This window comes from Lepidothrix coronata, unplaced genomic scaffold (assembly GCF_001604755.1).
Source record: "Lepidothrix coronata isolate B3197 unplaced genomic scaffold, Lepidothrix_coronata-1.0 Scaffold165, whole genome shotgun sequence".
Taxonomy (NCBI): Eukaryota; Metazoa; Chordata; class Aves; order Passeriformes; family Pipridae; genus Lepidothrix; species Lepidothrix coronata.
The window spans coordinates 187,360-207,400 of record NW_016690345.1 but is presented as its reverse complement, the minus strand read 5'-3'; the positions used below and the strand labels follow the sequence as shown (position 1 = coordinate 207,400).

Genomic DNA, 20,041 nt, shown 5'->3' with positions numbered 1-20,041 from the left:
GCCACCACATCCCAAGGCAAACTCCACTTCGTGGCTCCTGCTGAACAGATCTACAAGGATGAGCCTCCACTCCTTCTGGTAGAAGGTTTTCACTGGGCAGCATCAGCTCTGTGGAGAGGATGTGATTCTTACTGGTGTCACCCTGCACTGCCACCAATTGGTGTGTGAGCAAACAGACACCTGGAGCACACCAGAACACACCTGGGATGAACAAGCTGCACTGTGGTCAAGTGCACACAACTGTGTGTGACAAATCCTATTTTACATCCTTGGACAAAACAATGTGCATAATAAATTCACCTCAATTACACAGAGAGGGGCACAGCATCACCCTGATCTAACCCTCAGCATTGTCTCCTAATTGCATTAAAAACCCTCATTTAACAACACTGTGCTTTGAAACAGAGCCTTGAGGTCTCGAGGCACTTGGAAAATAATGACCCCATGGCTTACTGAATCACTTCCTACTAAAATATTTACCTTGTGTTTCAAGATAGGCAAAGTAAGACAGAGAGGAAGAACTGACTCTCTTCAAAGAGATGCTCAGAGCCAGAAAGACGTCTCGTCTCTACTCCTGTACTTTAACCTTCAGTCTGTATAACCTGTGGATAACTTCAAGCATCAAACCCACTCGGTAATTGAGAAGAGGTTAGGAAACTCTCCACTGTCAGTCCACCAGACTGCAGTGACAATCCCTAATATCAGTGTTTTGGAGTAAAAAAAAAAAAAAAGAAAAAAATAAAATCAAGAGACTTTCACTATTAACATTTTCCAATTAAGGCTGAATAATCGCTGTATAGCAAATTGGCTGCTAATTGCACCATGCTAGGCAGAAAAAAGCTAAGGCTTTCCTGGTAACGTGTGCCACGAGCACCAGTGTCAGAAGGGAAAAGAAATAACGGAAGCAACACCAAGAACACTCTTAATCAAAGGCAAAATCAAACCTTTTCCTAGGTTTCCTCTGCAGAAACCTAGAGCCGAAAAGTGAAGCCTTTAAAACACGAAGCTCTGTGTTTGCTGCCCTTTACAGGTGTCAGATGGCATAAATGTCATCACCAAACTTACTTTTCAATTTTCCAATTTAATCAAGCCTCTTTCTGGCTCCTGCCAGCTCTTCTGAGGGCTCAGATACATAAAGCCCGGGCCCTCCCTTTGCCCTCACAAAACCCAGGCGGCAGAAAAGCCCCTCGTAAACTGGATCCTCCTCATCGACCCGGCCCGTGGGTGGCACAGCCGAGGCTGAATGGAGGGATGAGATCAGCTGTGACAAATGAAGGGCCTGGAGACTTGAAAGGAGCTGCAGCCCCACCTGGGGAAGGCCGGGTCTCTGCGCTCCAGCTGTCCCCCAACAATCAGCAGGTTGTGGCCGAGCCGTGGCTCGAACTGAACACAGAGGCTCCTTTCACTCCTCGAACCGCAGACACTGTGAAGCAGCTTTGAAGTGTTGGATTCCATAGGTAAGTAAGGAATACACAACATCCCTGAACCCCTCGCTCTGTGATCTGGACTGGAAAGAATCCAAGCCTGCCAAGAGCTGTGCCTGATGAGACACCTGCCCTGTTCTTAATTGGAACAGAAACTTCATCAAGCCGGAGAAGAAATAAAAGCATCGCGTGCATTTCTTGCACACGCTTCACCCAGATCCTGCAGAACAAAGCACTGCAGATTTAACAAGAAATGTAATTATTGCAAGCACCTATTTGAACTTCCAAAGTGCAGATGTACAAAGAAAAAAATCCTGAAATCAGGAACTGCTCCCATGGCGGTTATACATCAATTCTTTACTTTCTCAACGTTGTGTTTAAAACACTGCTAAACTTCACGTAAATTTAGAATTTATATTATTATATAAATTTAGGTTATTTAAATTGAGATAAAAATATTTAGAAAAAATAAAAGTGTACTGATTTGGGAATCAGTACACTTTTTACTCTTTTCCCTCCTTTAAGTCTTCCTTACAGAGCCCTTAAATATGGAATGCACTGGGCTTATGAGATTCTTAAGCCACATTATTTGTATCAGAGTAGTTCATAAAGTGCCACATTCTCCTCTTGCAGCATTATGTCCTTCCTCTATGCTTACTTGAGAATGAGTCTCTTGATTTATACTCCTCTCTCCAAACATGACTCAATTTTTCAAAGTCCATAAACTCCTGCAGGATTTTGTGTGAATCCGGCTCATGCACTTATTTCCTTGCAATTACTGCAAACATTTCAGATTAAAACAACTTTAAACTATAAACATACAAAATAAAAACCCTGGGAAGATTAAACTCTCTTTTAAATACAAAAGAGATTTCAGGATGGCTTCCCTGATAAAGAACTTCCCTGTCCAGGGGTACAATCATCAATATTAAACCTGACATTAAGGGTTCCACCTTCCTTACTTGAGAAGTCCTGACTTTTGGACAGTGTCTCCCAGCCATGAGCTTAAAAGAGCTGATGAAGACAACATTTTTCTCCTCACTGCCCTGTCAAGGTAAAGTTTATGCTCCAAAAATAAAAGTAAATTGCTCTGCTTTGAGGTTTTTTTCCCCTCCTTTCTCCTGAGTGGGGATAACAGAGGTGTGACAACCAGGCCCAGCTACAGGCAGAAAAAGCACTTATTTACTGAACATTGCTTGACAGTCAAGTCAGATTAATCAACATCACAAAAAAGAAATCATCTATTTTTTCCCCTATCACAAGGAACATGCCATTTGCATCCCTACTTCAGTGCAAATCCTAAGCAAAGCTAAGTGCAAAATATGTATTTAAGCATCCATAAGTAAACATTGGGAAACACCAAAGCTTTATAGTTCCACTCAAAAAGCTAAGTTAGTCACAGAAATAATTTACTGACAGACATTTGGCACTTGGGGCTGTGAACAACATGAAGATGAGCATCAGTTTGCCAATGTCAAATTATCTGAGGATGCAAACTCACGTTTCTTGCATTTGGGAACCAAGCACAGGACTGACTTGCTGAATGCAACAATTCCTTGTATTTTAATCAGGGGAAGAGGGAGAGCAGAAAGAAGAGGCTCTTCAACAAGAAACGCAGATGGAGAATTGTCAAAATCCACAGAATGTGGCTCAGGATGTCAACAGCAGCACTGGATAAATACAGAAGCAGCTAAAACTCAGCAAAGTTGGGCAGAAATGCCCACAGACCCAAGGTCCTCCTTAAACCAACACCACAACAGTTTAAACCCCAGAGCTTCCTCAGTGCCCTCTCCTCATCCACCACGGACACAGAAACGGGGAACTGCTTTCAGATCTTCCATTCCTTTACCTCCCTCCTCTGCTGGACACAAGGTTCAGGAGGACCAGCGGCTCATCCCCAGCTTGGTGTTTTCTCTGAGCTGCAGCCACAGCCTGAATGCTCAGGAGGAAGGCACAGAAATCATTCAGAGAATAATTCCGGTTGGGAAAGACCTCCGAGATCACTGGGTCCAACCCTTAACCCACCACTGACCACATCCCCCAGGTGCCATATCCACAGGTTTTGGAACACCTCCAGGGATGGGGACTCCACCACCTCCCAGGCAGCCCCTTCCAACACCTGACCACCCTTTCAGTGGAGAAATTTCCCCCAATATCCAGTCTAAACCTCCTCTGGCACAACTTGAGGCCATTTCCACTTGTCCTGAAACCCTTTTCACAGCACTTATCACCATCCCTCTGCCCTGCTTGCCTGATGTCATTTTGGGGAACCACAGGCTGCCAAACTGGCTCTTCCCTGCCTAAATTAAAATAAATCTGAAACCTAAAATCCTGTGGGATCAGCAAATCTGAGAAAATAACAGTTTCTTATTCCTTGGACATTGCTTCATGGAATTTTTAAATATTTCTAGTTGACTGGGCTATTTCAGGTCAGAGCTTGCCAAGGATGTCAACTAAATTTTAATCCTGAGAGCTCCTCTGTACACAACCTGATGCTGAAAGGGGATGGTTTTCCAGAAATTGCTAAAAAGTGGTGCTCTATAATCTGAGTTTCCTCAAGGTATGTTGACAAAGCAAAGGCAATAATAAGTTGTTGTTAGCAGCTGAACTGACAAAGTTTCCCTCTGGAACTATTTGCGAGAAGCAATTTGTCTGTTGATCACAAAAGGGCATGAAAAGTGGATGAATGTTCCCTTTCCCTTCCTATTTTAATGACAATGTAAACTACATGCACATACACTGTCTTATGTGAATTTTACTGTATTAAATATTAGGAACTGCAGGAAACCCTAGAGCAGCTGGGAAAAAGAAAAGGTGAAAATGACTTTATATTTGCTTTTCAGTCATGATTTCCTGACTCAAAAAGGAGGAAAAAGCTTTTCTGACCTAAACCATCTGTATACACTGAACACAAATAATTCTGAAATTCGATAATCTATTTGAAATTACATAATTGATCCTAGTCAACAATTTGCCCATCAAACTACAACAACTCTAAATGGTTCACTCTTCTGATGTCAGATTCAAGCTGAACTGTTTTCTTTTCCAAAACACAGCAGAAGGTTCCATCATTTAATCGTTCCAAGGGCTCAGGATCAGACAAGTAAGGCAAGTTGCAAGGTCTGCATTAATATCAACACTCCAATGACCTCTCACACCCTACGGCACAGTGAGAACTCAATTTTACATCAATAAACCCGAGCACCAAACTGTTAGAAACTCAAAAGACACCAGGTATTACAACTTCCATAAATTACAGCTGAGCTCAAATGGCCCGTACAAGCAATTGTACAGTGATAAAGCCTAAGTGGATGATATTTAAACAGATATTTGATTTATTGCAGAATTTTACATCATGCTAGAATTCAAATGACAATTTACAAGTCTGGAGGAGAGAAATCCCTGTCCCATGCAAAGTGCTGTTTGCAGAGCTCTGCCAGAACAGCTCAATATTGGGTCTTTAAGGAAGGAATCCTTCCCTCTCGTACTCTCAGGACACAGCCTTGGAAGCCAATCTATAAAACCTGACATTTAAAAGGAGAATGAATAAGCTGCTGCTTCATCCCCAGGCAGGAAATAACATCCTCGGTCTTCTGTGAGTGAAGTCTCACGAAACTCATTTTTGTGGTTTCTGTCACCAAAAAAAGCTCTGATGGCAAGTTTGAGGGTCTGTCTTACAAGCTCTTTAGAGATGCACAAACTGTGAAGTGCAGAACAGACAACAGTGGCTGTCCACAATTCTACTGCAGTGTGCCAGGGGAGGCTCAGGTTGGACATCAGGAGGAATTTATTCCTGGAAAGGGTGGTCAGGCCTTGGCAGGGGCTGCCCAGGGAGGTGGTGGAGTCCCCATCCCTGGAGGTGTCCAAGGAATGACTGGAAGTGGCACTCAGTGCTCTGGGCTGGGTGACAAGGCAGGGATCGGGCACAGGGGGGACTCCATGGGCTGGGAGGGCTTTTCCAACCTTAACAATTGCGTGATTTTATGGAAATAAGAGCTGAATTTGCAGAGGAGGAATCATGGGATGCACATTGTTGAAACAAACTTCAATGCCCGAACAGGTCACAAATGAGACCAGGCAACCCTCCTGTTCCCCAGCAATGAGTAACTACAGATAATTCTCTGTGGACTAAAAAAAAATCCATCAAGGAAAAGCTTTATCAAAGACAAAACATGGCAGGCCTCCAGCAGGATCCAGGAAAACCTCTCAGCCAATAGCTGGAGCAGCAGTAATTGTTCTAAATCTATCAATAAAGCTGAGCTGCTCCTTCATTGACTGCAAACACCAATTTCTTTCATGGAGGATTATAAGTTGATGCTCATGGTCTCTCTAACACCATTAGGGTGATAAACAGTTGAAACTACATCAGGATCTGACACGTAGATCAATTCTGGGTCCATAAAGAATCTACACAAGAGGTTCCTGGACAGGGATTTACTGCCCCCAGTTTTTATTCTCTCCCGCTGCTAAAATTACTTCTGTCAAGTACTTACAAGAGTACAGGGGGAAGAAAAAAGCAAAAATAATTAATTTTTCATGTGCTGCTGGAACAGCCTTTGGAAATTTCGGGAGTTTCTGAGGCAAATATGTTGCTGCATTGCAAATGATGCTGAACAGCAGGTGGGATTCAGCTAAATACTGATCCAGCCTCACGAGCCACTCACCAGCCAGAGACAGCAATTTAAGCACCAAACTAAGCTGTCAGGATTTTCTCCAAGGGCAGTCACAGGCTTCACGTTACCAGTGCCAAATTATATTAGACATTTAATTTTAGACCTCAGGTACTTAAATGTAAAACCTTACCACAGTAATAGTCATAAAGCAGTGGGGCATTCCATTTCAGAGAATGGATTTTTCTATTTTTCCCCTTTAATTTAACCAGCACCTCCTGTTTTGTGGCTCTGCCCACTACAAAGTAATTTATCTAATTAGGAGATGTTCACAGCTGCTTGAAAGACAGAAGCCCCAGGAAACCAAAGGTCTGGTTTGGAAGACTTTGAAAAGTTCTCCGGAGCCACACAAAGTATTAATTTAATGTGAAAAAAAGGTGCAGAGAAAAATTGAATTCCAATATGTTATTTTGTCTACAATAAAACCATGTGACAATAAGCAGGATATCCTCCAGTACATTGGCATTTGAATTCCAAAAGATGCTTAGCTTCTCACTGTACCTGCTGCTTTCACAGTATTAGCTTTTTATGACTAAAATTCAAAAATCTTTTAATGGAGAAAAAAACCCCTGAAATTAAAAAGGGTTTTTCATGCGTCAACTTGCCAACATAAAGGACATTTCTGAGCTTATCCAAAGATGATACACTGAGAGCAATCAATTATTCTTGAGGTTCTGCAGCAGCTTTATCATAATACTTCTGATTCTGCTGACCCTTAGTTGCCTAAAACTCATTGTTAGTCCAACTTTCCCTCTTATTTATAGAGCAATATTTTTAAAATTTTTTTCTTTTTTTTTTTTGTTAATATTGGAACATCTGCAAGAAATTATTCCAGCCAGGTTATCCACAAGTACCCTCCAGTCACCTGCAATTTTAAAATAAATATTTCCTAGGTAATTCTAGCTGTTGTCTCTCCTGAGCCAACTTGAGTGTCAAGTCAGAAGAAGGCACTGCAAATCCGTAGGAGCGCAGAGCTGGGGAGGAGAAAAGGTTCCCTTTACCAGGGACTGGGAACCAGCTCCAACTCAGCAGCAGGAGCAAAAGACAAGTCCAGCAAACACAGCATTACCAAAAGAAGGGGCTGGGAAAAGGCAGGAATTTAGGTACTATTTCTACTTTCTGACATTCTGTTTCCACGCTGCTTGTGGGAATTCAGTGAATTCTGCATTTTGAAGGCTTTTCTCTGCTGCAGCCTCGGCTGCTCCCTCTGGCACGGGGACAGCACTGCTCCCCTGCCTGCACAGCACTGCTCACTGCACAGGGGCCTCTGCCTGCTCTCCTGCCAGAGCCAGCACCCAACACCGCCCAGCCTGCCTTTGAGAACCTACAGGAGAAAAGAAGGGTGCAAAAAAAAAAAAATAGGCGCAAACTTTGGCCTAACCTTTCAGAAGGGAGGTAGAATTGGGCTGGATTAAAACGACAAAGCAGCTCAGGAAAGAAAATATAAAGTCTTAACTGGGAAAGCAGTTCAGCACCCAAGCAGGGTAGCGCTGCCTGCCCTGCTCCAGAGGAGCAGGAGAGCTGGGTGGACACATTTAATTGATTTTACAGCATCTCTGCCTTTCAGTGAGGCTCCAATCAAGCCTGCTTGCTTTAGAAAATTCTTAGCCAAAATCTGGACTATTTTAATGCAGGTGTCACTCTCCTGAAGGTGCTGCCCACATGTTTACAGCTCCAGAAATGCACGTGCTTCAGTAACTAGGACTTGGATAGCTAATGCCACTCAGAAACAAGGTAATGGTGACTTTAACCTCTCTGTTCTCATAAGGTGGCACTGAAAAGCTGTTCAGAGCTGCTTAAAAACCCAGAGACACAATCAGGGGTATACCCAGATTCAAACCTTACAAGGACACACATTACACACTGGCACAGGGTGCCCAGAGAAGCTGTGGCTGCCCCATCCCTGGAAGTGTCTGAGGCCAGACTGGATAAGGCCTTGAGCACCCTGGGACAGTGGGAGATGTCCCTGCCCATGGCAGTGGGGTTGGGACTAGATGGTCCTGAAGGTCCATTCCAACCCCCTAATATTCTATGATTCTAGAATATGTATGTATGGGACATCTGCAATAGTTCTCATATCCCCCTAACTCTCCTCATTTTAGAGACAGCCATCAGAACCAGCTTTCCTTCCCTTCCTCCTGTCTAATTCACATTTCTCCCTGCTATCCATATTCTCACCTTCTTCTCAGGTTTTTTTTCCACACACTCTTCTTCTTTTCCCCATTTCCTGAACTTTCCAAGGTTTCCTGACGTGCCCTTTAAACCCCACACTCCCAGACACGTGTGCCCTGCTGGTATGAACCATCTCTGCTGCACACCTGAGCCCCAGCCCACCCATCTGGCTGCTCCAAGGATGCTCTGATTTGCATCAGGTCACCCACAGGTGACCAGCATTACAGCCCTGCCCTTCCTAGACACTCCTTCCAGGCCAGAGACACCAAATATCACATCTACCCTTCAAAAAACAAACACCCCTGTCTCACTGCTGCAGTGTAGTAATTCCAAAGCTCCATCTGGAATAGTGTTTGCTCCTTTTAATACTTTCAAATGCTCCACTGAGGAAACACTACAGCTACGCCAGAAGAATGGAAGGATTAGAGTGAGAGCACAGCAGAGAAAGGACACATGGATGAAAATATCTGGAGGATCATTTACTGCTAATACCTACTTAATACTAACACCTACTGCTAATGCCCACCACAGGGTAAGGAAATCAGAATATCAAGCCAACAACATACAATATGTGGCTGCCCCATCCCTGGAAGTGCCCAAGGCCAGGTTGGATGGGGCTGGGAACAACCTGGGCTAGTGGAAGGTGTCCCTGCCCATGGCACGGGGTGGAATGAGATGATCTTCAAGTTCCCTTCCCACCCAAACCCTTCTAATGATTCTTTTTTCAACAGGAAGAGCTAACGTAATTATAATAATGCTTAATTTTAATTTCAGGTGCATTATCACAGAATCCCAGAATGGTTTGGGTGGGAAGGGACCTTAAAGATCATCCAGTCCCACCCCCTGCCATGGGCAGGGACACCTTCCACTAGCCCAGGGTGCTCCAAGCCCTGTCCAACCTGGCCTTGGACACTTCCAGGGATCCAGGGGCAGCCACAGCTTCTCTGGGCAACCTGTGCCAGGGCCTCCCCACCCTCACAGGAAAGAATTTCTTCCCCATATCCCAACTAACCCCGCTCTCCGTCTGTTTAAAGCCTTTCCCCCTTGTCCTGTCAGTCCCTGGCCTTGAAAAAAAAAGCACTGCATCGATCCATTGTCTTTTATCTCCTTTCTCTTTCCCCCTCACATGCTCCAAGTCTGACCCCCAGCAGCGCAGTGGCACCAACACCGGGCTGCGTCAGTGCATTCTTTCCTTTTGAAAAAAAAGCAAAGCACCAAACTCCCCCTTCACCCCAAAGCACGTATTCCCCCCCAGCTCCAGGTTTCTTACCACTGCTAATGCCAGAGTTTGCAATGACTGTTGCCTCGCTCCACTGATCTGCACTGGAGACCGAGTAGGAGCGCTGGTGCAACCCGTCCGGGCGGCTGTTGAAGGACACCAGACTGATCCCACTGGCCATCTGAGACACAGATGTGCTAGTAGTCACGTTCCCTAGGCACAAATGGAAAACAAATCGTGTCAATAGAGAACACAGCACGGATTTGCACGAGGATGGACTGGTGTATCTTAACAGAGCACACGCAGAGGTTACGCCACAAAACCCTCCCTGAAGGCCTCGGCACAACGGCCCTGCCAGCAGGGCTTTGGGCCACCACCCACTTCAGCAACCTAGCTCAGAACCTCTGACAAAAGAGCCTGAATTTTCACCATTTCAGCTTGTTCTGTCCATTGAAAACACGATCTTTCACCACCCTGCCACCAGTCACTTTCTGTAGAGGTTCTCTGCTTGTTACGAAAGAAACTGTGCACAAAAAATGAATTTATTCCTAAAACCACTCTTCATACAAGCAACTGAGATGGGACAACCAAGCCAACTCAGAGAGTTTAAAAGAATCTACCTCTAAATAATATCTCACACAGTCTTTCCCCAAAGTGAAACCAAGGGGAGAAAATGACTCCTAGAATTGTGAGACCAAGCAAAAACTTATTTGGGCTTTTAATCTTAAACCAGTACCAGGACAAAAACACACACTGGACTGACTGCAGGTGTCATTCCTGTGTCCTGCCCCACAGAACACACCCATCACAACTCCACCTGAAGGCCTGTGACACAAAAGGGGAGACACAAAGAACAGCCTCTACCCAATAAACACTGGAAATAATTCTGTGTTTTCCCCATCACTGAGGAAGAGGACCTTAAAATGCTGGGAGGTGTGTGTGAGGGGGAGCGACAGGGACAGGTTTCTGACCACAAAACGGGAGAAGAGTGACTAAATTTTAGAGCAGAAACAATTAAAACCTTTCCAGAAACTCAGGTTCCTGACGGTCTTGCTCACAACCTGCTATGGGCCAAAGTCTGCTCTCCACAGTTTTGGCTTCTGAGCACATTTTACTCCATTCCCAGCACAGGTCTTGCATATTACAGGGCTACAAAGAATTCACAGTGCTAGTTTCCTTCCTCATGGCAGGCTCTCAAAAGGTGCCCCACAGGTCTTCTGTGGATTGAGAAATACTCTTAAAAAACACATGTAGAGGGAAAGGAACAGACACAATTTTATAACATACCCTCACACTTTGCATTTCCATTGCACCTTCTACTGATGAGTTCAGAAAAATTAATGAATTAATTTTCAATGCTCCTGTGAGGTTGTTAATTATCTGCTATCATTTCCCCCATTTTTCAGAGGTTAAATGACCCAGGGCCACAAAGGAAGATTGTGGCAGACTTGAAAATAAAACCCAGATCTCCTGACTCCCAGTTCTATCATTATGTCTTTTCCCAGAGCAGCCTTTGGGAAGACAGCAGAGCTTAGTGAACTACTTTGTGTTTATTAGAGTTGGCATAATTGTCCCTTTCTCTCCTCCCCTTTCCCAAGACTAAATCTCATCCTTAGTCCTTAACACAGATCCATCACGGTATCTGAATCTTCAGTGTACTTACTCAGCTTCGACAACTTCTGTGTGGCATCTCTGATATGAAATACAGACAGAAAAACCAATTTGTTTAACTATGCAAAGTCTGAAGTGGATTTTGGAACCATGCTGGGACCTCCCAAGGCATGAGAGTCCAGAGCAGAGGATCGAATTGTATCTCAGCACCTTAAAATCACAATAGAAAATGGAAACAGGAGCCGACAGTACATATATTTTGAGGTCTCCTAAAAGAAATATCTCCTTCCAAAACCTCCATGATGCTGCTGATGCTCACTTTGAAATGCCCTTTTCCTCTGTTTTTTAAAATCCAGAAAAATTATAAACATTATTAAATTATTTTGATGATCCACCAAATGAAAGGGAGTGGCTGATGGGAATGACAGAGCTTGAGACCAAATGCACTCTAGAAACTCGAGATTTAGGCCAACACAGACACAACATAAGCAGTGATATTTCTACACTGACATCTTTCACCCAGTCCACAAGCTTTGGAACACGAGCCTCCACTTTCTAACCATGATGCAAAAGCAAAACCTTAAAATGAGAATATCTTGACTTCTACACCACCACGTCAGCACCAAAAGCTTTACTTTCACCTCAATCCCATCTGATGAAACTCCAACCTCACCTTATGATATGAACCTGTTGAGAAGTGACTTACTCTGCAAAACAAAGAAGGTTTTTCCTTTCAGTTAACCTTTCTGAAGGGTGAGGGCTGCAAGCACAAAACAGGTGCCAAGTGCCATCACGTAACACTTTACTGAGCAGAGATGCCACTAACTCGGATCTGTCCTTCCTACTGCCATAGTCTGGTAGCCCTGCAACCCTTCCAATAACATTTATTCAGGATTAATTTCCACTTTGTCCAGGTGCTGGGGGGGTGGGGTGTATATTTTCATGATATATCAGATCCTCAAGCCAGAATCTATGGGTAGATATCAGAAGGGCCAGATAACAGAAAACAGTGTGTCCTTTCCTCTCCCTCTCCTCAACGTGTTCAGCTCTAGCCCAAACTCAGTATTTACAACCTTATTTAAACGTCATTATTTCCCTATCCATTGCTAATTTTTCCACCAAGTGCAGCACGCCCAGGACATGTATCCCACTCCCCCACCAGGCACCAGCACTGTACCCCAGAGCAAGGAGCACTGAAAGGTAGCCCCTGCTCCTGCACACTGTGCATTCCACACACAGCTCCTACAGCACAGTCCCACAGCTCTTCCCACCTACAACAGGCAAACCCCAACCCAGACCTGGCAAATGCCCTTTCATTTTCCTCACAGATAAAGCCTCACCAGCAGAGTTGTTCAAAAGAGGAGGCCAGCAGCACCCAGTGAAAATTCTGAGGGTGTCCCTGCCCAGGGACTAGAGGAGATTTAAAGGTCCCTCCAACCCAAACCACTCTGGGATTCGATGATTCTGTGAAAAGGGAAGCCTGTATATTGGGTTAGGCACATGAAGCCTTTACATTGAGCTCCTGCAAGATGCATCCTGCATCTCTTGCCCCCCATCTGTACATCTGTACACACATAAGCACACCTCTCTCTCTCACAGACAGACGGACACCCATCTTCACATTAACCCCAAACTCCTGGACAGTTACCTGGCCCATTCTGGAGCTGTGAAAGAGTTGTCTCTTCAGATACATCCTAAATGCATCAGCTGGTTGCTTAAGTTGATTAGCAGGGGGCAGTTAAATTACTATGCTAATCCATGTATTCTCAGCACTGTTTCCTTGATATGGATATGTGTATATGCTTACTGGGAAGCCTTGATTAGTTCAAGCTTCAATGTGTCAAAGGCTCCAGATTCTTTCCAAAGAATAATTTTAGCTGTACTCACATCCCTAAAGTGTGTGAGCTGATTTGAAAAGGTACTTACCTCTACCATATGCTATTTTTCTTTAAACAATTTGCATTTCAAAGGGAATATGGCATTTATATTTGAATGAATATCAGTATGTTGCCAGAACTTGTCTCAAATGAGCAAAAAAAAAAGATGCTGGTCTCCTATTGAACAAAAATGTTTTCATCTACCAAAGGAGCATCAAAGGAAGAATTCCTCTTTCTAGCTCTAGACAGCTTTATTAAAACTATCTTTTCTGATGTTATAAAACACCCCGTTACGATCGCGCTTACAAAACGTTCAGACAATTAAGTTCCACAAAACCCTTCCAAATTAAGATTTGAGGTAATTTCCAGGTTTGGCCAATGCTCAGCAGAAGTGCCTCTAAGAAGAGTGAGCGTGCTCACACAAAATCCAATTTATATCCCCATTTATTCAGCATAAATCACTGCAAAGAGCAAGTGAAGGCGAGACTGGGCATGAGAGGAATTAAGCCATGTACGTAGGTAATGAGAGGCTGAGAGAAACACACACCCTGGGGGCAGAACGTGTCTCCATTTCCCAAAAAGAAGGGAGCCACTTCAGATCTTCCTACTCAGTTGTTGCGGATTTGCAAAACAACAAACCATAAATGCAAGGTCAGGTTACAGTCCTTAGAAATGCTATGAAAATAACAAAGATTTATACAAACACAGAGTACAAGATGTTAAGGGTGGATCTGGTCAGTAAAAGACAAAAGATAAAGGCTCTATTACAAAAATTAATTAAATTAATAAAACAAGCAGTTGAGGTTGATATAAATGTTCTCTTACATAAACGCTGTAACTTGTCCCACAAACCAGAAACCACTCAGAGTTTTTGTCACGCTGCTCCTGCAATGGAGCAGTTCTGTGGGCAGCATGGCAGCAATCCCTCTTTTGCTGTTTTTTAACTCAGTAGTACAGTGAATCACCGCTGGGCAGCACAGGTTACCTCAACAGACACATCACTTCAAGCCTTCACCAACTCCAGCAGCCAGAAATCACAGCTGCACAGCCAACACAGCTCTCACTGCACCCAGAAGTGAGAGACAAGTGACTTCGACACACAAGTGATCTTCATTTCCCACTGCAGACACAGCTGTGATTCCTCCCAAACAAATCAGCTACAAGAACTTACTTTCCTGAGTGCAACTAATATACTCTTGGATTTATGAGACCAGCAGACACTGCAAGAGTCATGAAGCAGAACTGCATTTTTCCATGAAGCAGCGGCGTGCGAGACCCGCAGAGAGGCTGCACAGAAAGACTGAATCAGACAAACTGCAGCCCACTGCTATGCTTTCTCCATGGTCATGTTATATTTGTGCCAAGCTCTTCATGTTCACAACGAGTTTCTCTCCGGAAAAAAAAAAAAGGAAAAAAAAAGGGAAATAAACCTCTTAAGGCCAGAGGGCTGCGCTCACCAGCTGTTAGAACTAATGAAAAATACATTAGAGTTGTGGGTCAGGAAATCCTGACTCTTGATATCAGAGGGTTAATTGTTTCAAATCATGTTGGGTCAATCCGTGTTGCAGGAATTCTGCCTATTCTTGAAATGCCCTCTAATTCAGCAAAAGGCACTGTCAAGTAGGTTACATGGGCTGTTGGATGCCCATTCCCAACCCACACCCAGCACTGCTCCCTCAAGCCTTTTCAGGCATTAGGGTGTAAAGAGAAAGGGAGAGGCCCCCTTGCTGGCTGCAAAAGGATGGGAAGCATTCCCTTCTCCTGCCCTCTGCATCCTGCTCAGGGGTTAATTCCCAGAGTTGTGCAGAAATCTTTCCAGTGGACAAACCCTCCCTGAGGAATGTCTGATCATCCCTGCTGTACTTTCTGCCTCTGCTTCACCTATAGATATGACCCTTGGGACCAGGAAAATTTGGGGATGGCTCTTCTGGGTTCCTTCAGTTTTCTGCCTCAACATCCATCTTTTCCAAGGGGATCCTCCTTTCCTCACCCACTCTGGAGATTTCACACTGCACCGAAATCTGGGAAAACAGCTATTTCCAGCTCCTTTCCTCTCCAGCTGAGGAGAGTCAGCCTGCATTGGAAGGGAGGCACTGCCCAGGTGTCAGAGCACTGTCTGGCCACGTTCTCAGAAGATCAGCTGTGGGACCAGGGCTCCAACTTCCACAGCCAGCTTCTTCAGTGGGTAAATTCCCTGAAGCATTGCCATGGATTCTGTTTCAAGCTCATTGTATCTTCCCTGGGTTGAGCAGGGATTTAAAATATCTTGAGCTTACTCGTATATGGAACAAGAAAGAGTGAGAGGGAGGGTTGGAACTAGATGTTCCTTCAGGTTCCTTCCAACCCAAACCACTCTGTGATCCTAAATCTTTCCAAGCCACAGTGGTTCCAGTGTTAAAACTCTCCTTCAACACGCTGGCAATCATTTTCAGTTCTGTACCAGGCAACTTGCTTGTGGGTTCTACTTATTTTTAAGATTTTTTTTTTCCCCAGAAGCATCTCTTTACTGCCCCAAATTCCTGAGGATAAGCAGCTATTCACAGAGGAAGCCCTTCCATCTCCATCCCCACAACCCAGGCTCGATTAGCAGCGCACAGACCGAGTGGGGTCAATACTAATGAACAAACAAGGCAGTGCCAAGAAATATCCTGGCAGTGAAGGACGTGGTGCTGGGGAGTATAACGAGGAAAGCTATTATTCTCAGAGCATGCCAAAGCCACACAGCAAGTGTGGAGGAAAATTAAGTCATCAGAGGAGACATCTCTTCTAAAATAAAGTTAAACCCAAGATCTTCACCGCGGGCTCCTGCTCAAGATCCCCGACTATTTATTCTGCTGGGATCAAAGTGTGTTTTCCTTTCCTGGCAGTAGTTTTAACAAATAAAAGTAATAAATAAGGTTTGCTTGGCTTTCTGGGCAAGTCCTGACTGAGGTTATCTGCTTGTTCAGGGACTGCAGCTTTAAGACTCTGAGGTTTTACACGGGCAAAAGCTCTACTTTGTACTGCTCTTACTTGGTTGTCATTCCTCTTGAGAACCGTGAATCGAACTTTGCAAAAAATAACAGCACAGAATCAAACCCTTCGCAGGTCTGATGCTGCTGACACTACAGCAGAGCCCGTGCGGGGGCCCTGAGGCCAGGGATGTAAAATGCTTCCTAATTCCATCAACTGCCTGTGGAAGTTGTTAATCATGGCACCGGAGAGGGGGTGGTGGGTCTCACCTGCACTGTCAGGATTAACTGAACCAACTCTGGGAGCTTCCCAGGAGCTACGACCCTCCCCAAACCCCGGGAGCTGCATCCAGAGCCTCTCCAGGATGGGGAGGGACGATTGCTTGGCATTCCCATATCCTCCTGCCTCTTAAGGAAACGGAACAAAGAAACTTTATTTTCGCAAAAGAGACAATAGCTATGAATGTGAGATGACTTTTTTTTTTTTTTTTTATAGCTATTGCCACTGTAACAGCAGCTAAGTGAATGCATGTCTGCAGTGTGAGCAGTTTTGATAAACAGCCTCTGCGGGCCACACAACGGGGATAATGTATCCTTAAGTACTGCCAATGAGCTGCCATTCTGCACAGCCAATTACTTCTGTGCGTCTGTCACTCAAAGGAAAAATGACTGAGCCCATTAGATCAAACCTTTGTCACTGTTCCTAATGCACTCTTAGGCCTCATTAATCTGAGGGAGCAGCAACACAGCCGCCGGTGCCTCATTGCCTCCCCCACAACAGGCCCACGTGAATCTTCTCATCTCTCCCCCAAGTGCACCACGTTAATCAAGCTCTCCTTATTACCCCGGTCCCTGTCACGGCGGAGAGCGCTCTCTCTCTTAAATGCTCTCATTATGGTCCATCTTTAGAGCTGGCTGAGTGGAAAAAAAAAAAAATAGAGGGGAAAAAAAAAAAAAGAGCCAGATAGAAAGAGAAGAGGAAAAAGCAAGTCCGATCACATTAATATTCATGACAATAATTAGTATTCTAGGTCACTGAATATTCATGCTATTAGTTTGGTTTTTTATGGGTTTGCTGGATGTCCTGATTGCTGGAGTGTGGAGGAAAACAGCATGGTTGGGACTTTAGATGTCAACGGCAGTTCAATACTCCAAACACATTTGTGAATTTTTTTCCCCGTTTAGTAAATCAGCTTCAACCCTCCTGATGGCTTTAATATCTTCAAATCACCGGGGGAAAGAGAGCGAACAACCCTGCGAAGGTCTGAATGTCCAACCAGTTGGTACCACCCAGAGCAGCCGTCAGGAGTCAGTGGGATTGCACCAGGTGGATAGGGCAGAGCTGGGATTTTATTCAGGATACAGTGCCTGAATAAAATTTTCATGGAGGCATGAAAATCAACGGGAGGGAAACAGGCACGGGCTGAGCAGCACTGGCTGCGGCTTGTCTGTCACCCTCCTGAGGCTCCCCGACACATTCCTGCCCTCAACCCACCTCAGCATCACCGGGGACGGGCACTCTCTGACCACCTCTAGAAAGGATCCTCAGACAGTTCCCTTTTTCCCCTCCTTCCCTAAAGAGAAAATCTAAGCAAACTCTTTTTGCCTCCAATATTTAACAAATGCAGTTATTTTATCAAATACTTATTTTATTAAGGCTCACATGTGCCCTGCTCCTTTCCCCCAGTTACTGAGGAACATAGGGTACTCACGGTGAAAGTTTCTTGCTCTCTAGCTCCGGAAAGAGCAAATCCTAGTCCACAGGAACGGGAGAAGATGACCTTGAGGGATCCCCCTCTAGTGGGATGAAAGGGAAATCTCGGATGCACTTCAAATTGGGCTTTTTTTCCTCGGAAACGACCAAACTGACAACTTCTCCTTCCATTGCTGCAGCTGTGTATCACTGAACTAACAGCAAACCCAACCAAATGGAAAATTGACTCGGGTGATTAATGACAAAAGTAAATCACAAACTTGTATTTGTGGTCTGTGGCAAATCCATAAACCCCACGTTTCACGTTCAATCCAATCACATCACGTACCTCGTCAGACTGCAAAATTAAGTGACAAATACCTGCCAACAACCAACTTGGGGGAACACACCAGATCAAACCTGGCTTTGTCGAGTCCACACCGCCCCAGTACACAACCTTAGGGACCTCCAAGTAAAGAATTCAGAGCACATTCAAGGATTTAGGACTCAGTTTAGCATTTGTCTGCAAAGGCACCCACAATCTACACGCTGTGGAGCAACTGCCTGTGAGCTCTTGGCTTGATAAACATTTTTACTCATCATCAGCCTGATCACAACATCTGAATCCTCACAGTGCCCTCCAATTAAAAAAAATTATTGTATGGTCTACAAAAACCACCGATGATTTGATAGATGATCACAATTAATAACAGCCAGAAAACTCACACTGATAAGAATGTGAAGCTGCTGTTCCTGTGGCATCTGAAATGTCACCCAGAGTTAGCAGATAACAACCTTCAGCACCCTTAACGACGGCCTGGAACTCACACATTTTGGGATACTTCACATACTGTACAGTCACTACTGTAAGGAAATTTAATAGCACCAAATTATTTAAATGAAGTGTTAATCAGGAAACTATTTATCTCTACACCATAAGCTATTTTTAGACGTGAACTTTCTACATCAGTGGCTCTTGCTGCAGCTCAGGCTTTGGGTTGTTTGGAGAGGAGAAGAAATAAATGACTCCTGGAAGGGATTTCAGGAACAAGTTCACCTTCAGGTCAATCAGCTCAAAGCCAACCCAACTTGGGAGCAAATGAAACCTGGACCCAACTTCTGCTCCAAAGTCAGCAAGAGCTGAGTCAGCTTCCAGAAGAGACTGACCAGTGGGATGGACAGGACTCTGGCCCTGCTGCATTATTAGAGAAGGTTGGAACTGAGCAAGTCCAAGAGTTATCCTTTTCTGAAGGACTTCCAACAGAGCTGCATCAACAGAATGATGCTCAGTGCCACATAAATTTAATTTAAATTCCAGTTACTTAAGCATCACTAGGATACCAGAAAAGTAACACAGTTTTAGATTAAAGGGAATAAACATCTATTTTCCCCAGCTCACAGATTCCCACCAAGTTAGTTTACAAGAACAGGGACCTTTCCCAAAGCCATGGTTAACAAGCCTAGATATAACATAGGTAAAACAACTAAAACAACACCCCATGTCTCTTTATTTTCTGGGAGAAGCTGCCACACAGAATCCCAGTTCTTTCAGCATAAACCCCAAACTGCACCTCCAAGAAAGCCCAGAGGCCAGTTTGCAACTAAAAGCCAACCTTTTCCCAGGCAGTGTCTGGCTTTGCAGCAGCAGAGCAGCTTCACCTTCTAGTCATTCGTCTGCTTTGTGACAGAGCACTCAAAACACTCCTTTTCCCTAATGCTGTTTCACTTCAGTTTGGACAGTGTCCTACCACGACTGTGACCTGATGCCAAGGGAAAAGAATTTTCCCAGCCCTTGTGTCAGTGGAAACCCAGCAGAAAGAGTAAAGATCTGGAGGTTTTTTCTCTTCATCTATTCTCATAAAGATCTTCATTTTTTTTTTACATCTCTGAAATGGAAATTCTCAAGGACTGGAACTTGGCTTTTGTTGATAAGATGATTATTACCCAGAGACACCTGCTTTGTTTGGGATGAAAACATTTATGGACTAGGATAACTGTCACTGAGAGATGGTTATTAAGACATATCTGCTTGTCAAAGTCTTTAAAACCAGAAAAACAACAATGTTCAGATCAGAAATGCCACAAAGCACGACAGAATTCCGTGTGCTAGGAATGACAGGCTTTTAAACTTCATCTTCTGCGTGTGACCCCTATGGCAATTAAACCTAACAGCAAACTTTGCACCTCCTGCTTGGCTGTCACAACTTGGATTGCCAAATAACTGAGTTTGCCCCTCCTGAATTCACAGCATCACCCTGAGGAGCCTCATTCCTTCTACCCTGCTCATAGCAATGCTATGGGAAGCACCTTGGGAAAGATGAATCACAAGAAATTCCACTAAGAGCCAGAGAAAACTATCTGCTGAGCACTCATGAAAAATTAATTTAGAACATGTCAGTCATAGGCAATCCAACAGGCATCTAA

At 44.3% G+C, this 20,041-nt stretch overlaps 1 protein-coding gene across 10 annotated transcripts in view; it reads right to left on the bottom strand.

Annotated features, from left to right (window-relative positions):
- Positions 1 to 20,041, bottom strand: part of AGAP1 (ArfGAP with GTPase domain, ankyrin repeat and PH domain 1) — a 292,625-nt gene that overhangs the window by 94,518 nt on the left and 178,066 nt on the right. For 7 of the 10 annotated variants that reach the window (XM_017829556.1, XM_017829558.1, XM_017829557.1 and 4 more), the window contains one exon: positions 9,537 to 9,698. The exons of the other annotated variants lie outside the window; for them this stretch is intronic. In XM_017829556.1, the coding sequence (XP_017685045.1) occupies positions 9,537 to 9,698 (162 nt within the window). The remainder of the gene's footprint in view (positions 1 to 9,536; positions 9,699 to 20,041) is intronic. 10 annotated transcript variants of the gene reach the window in all.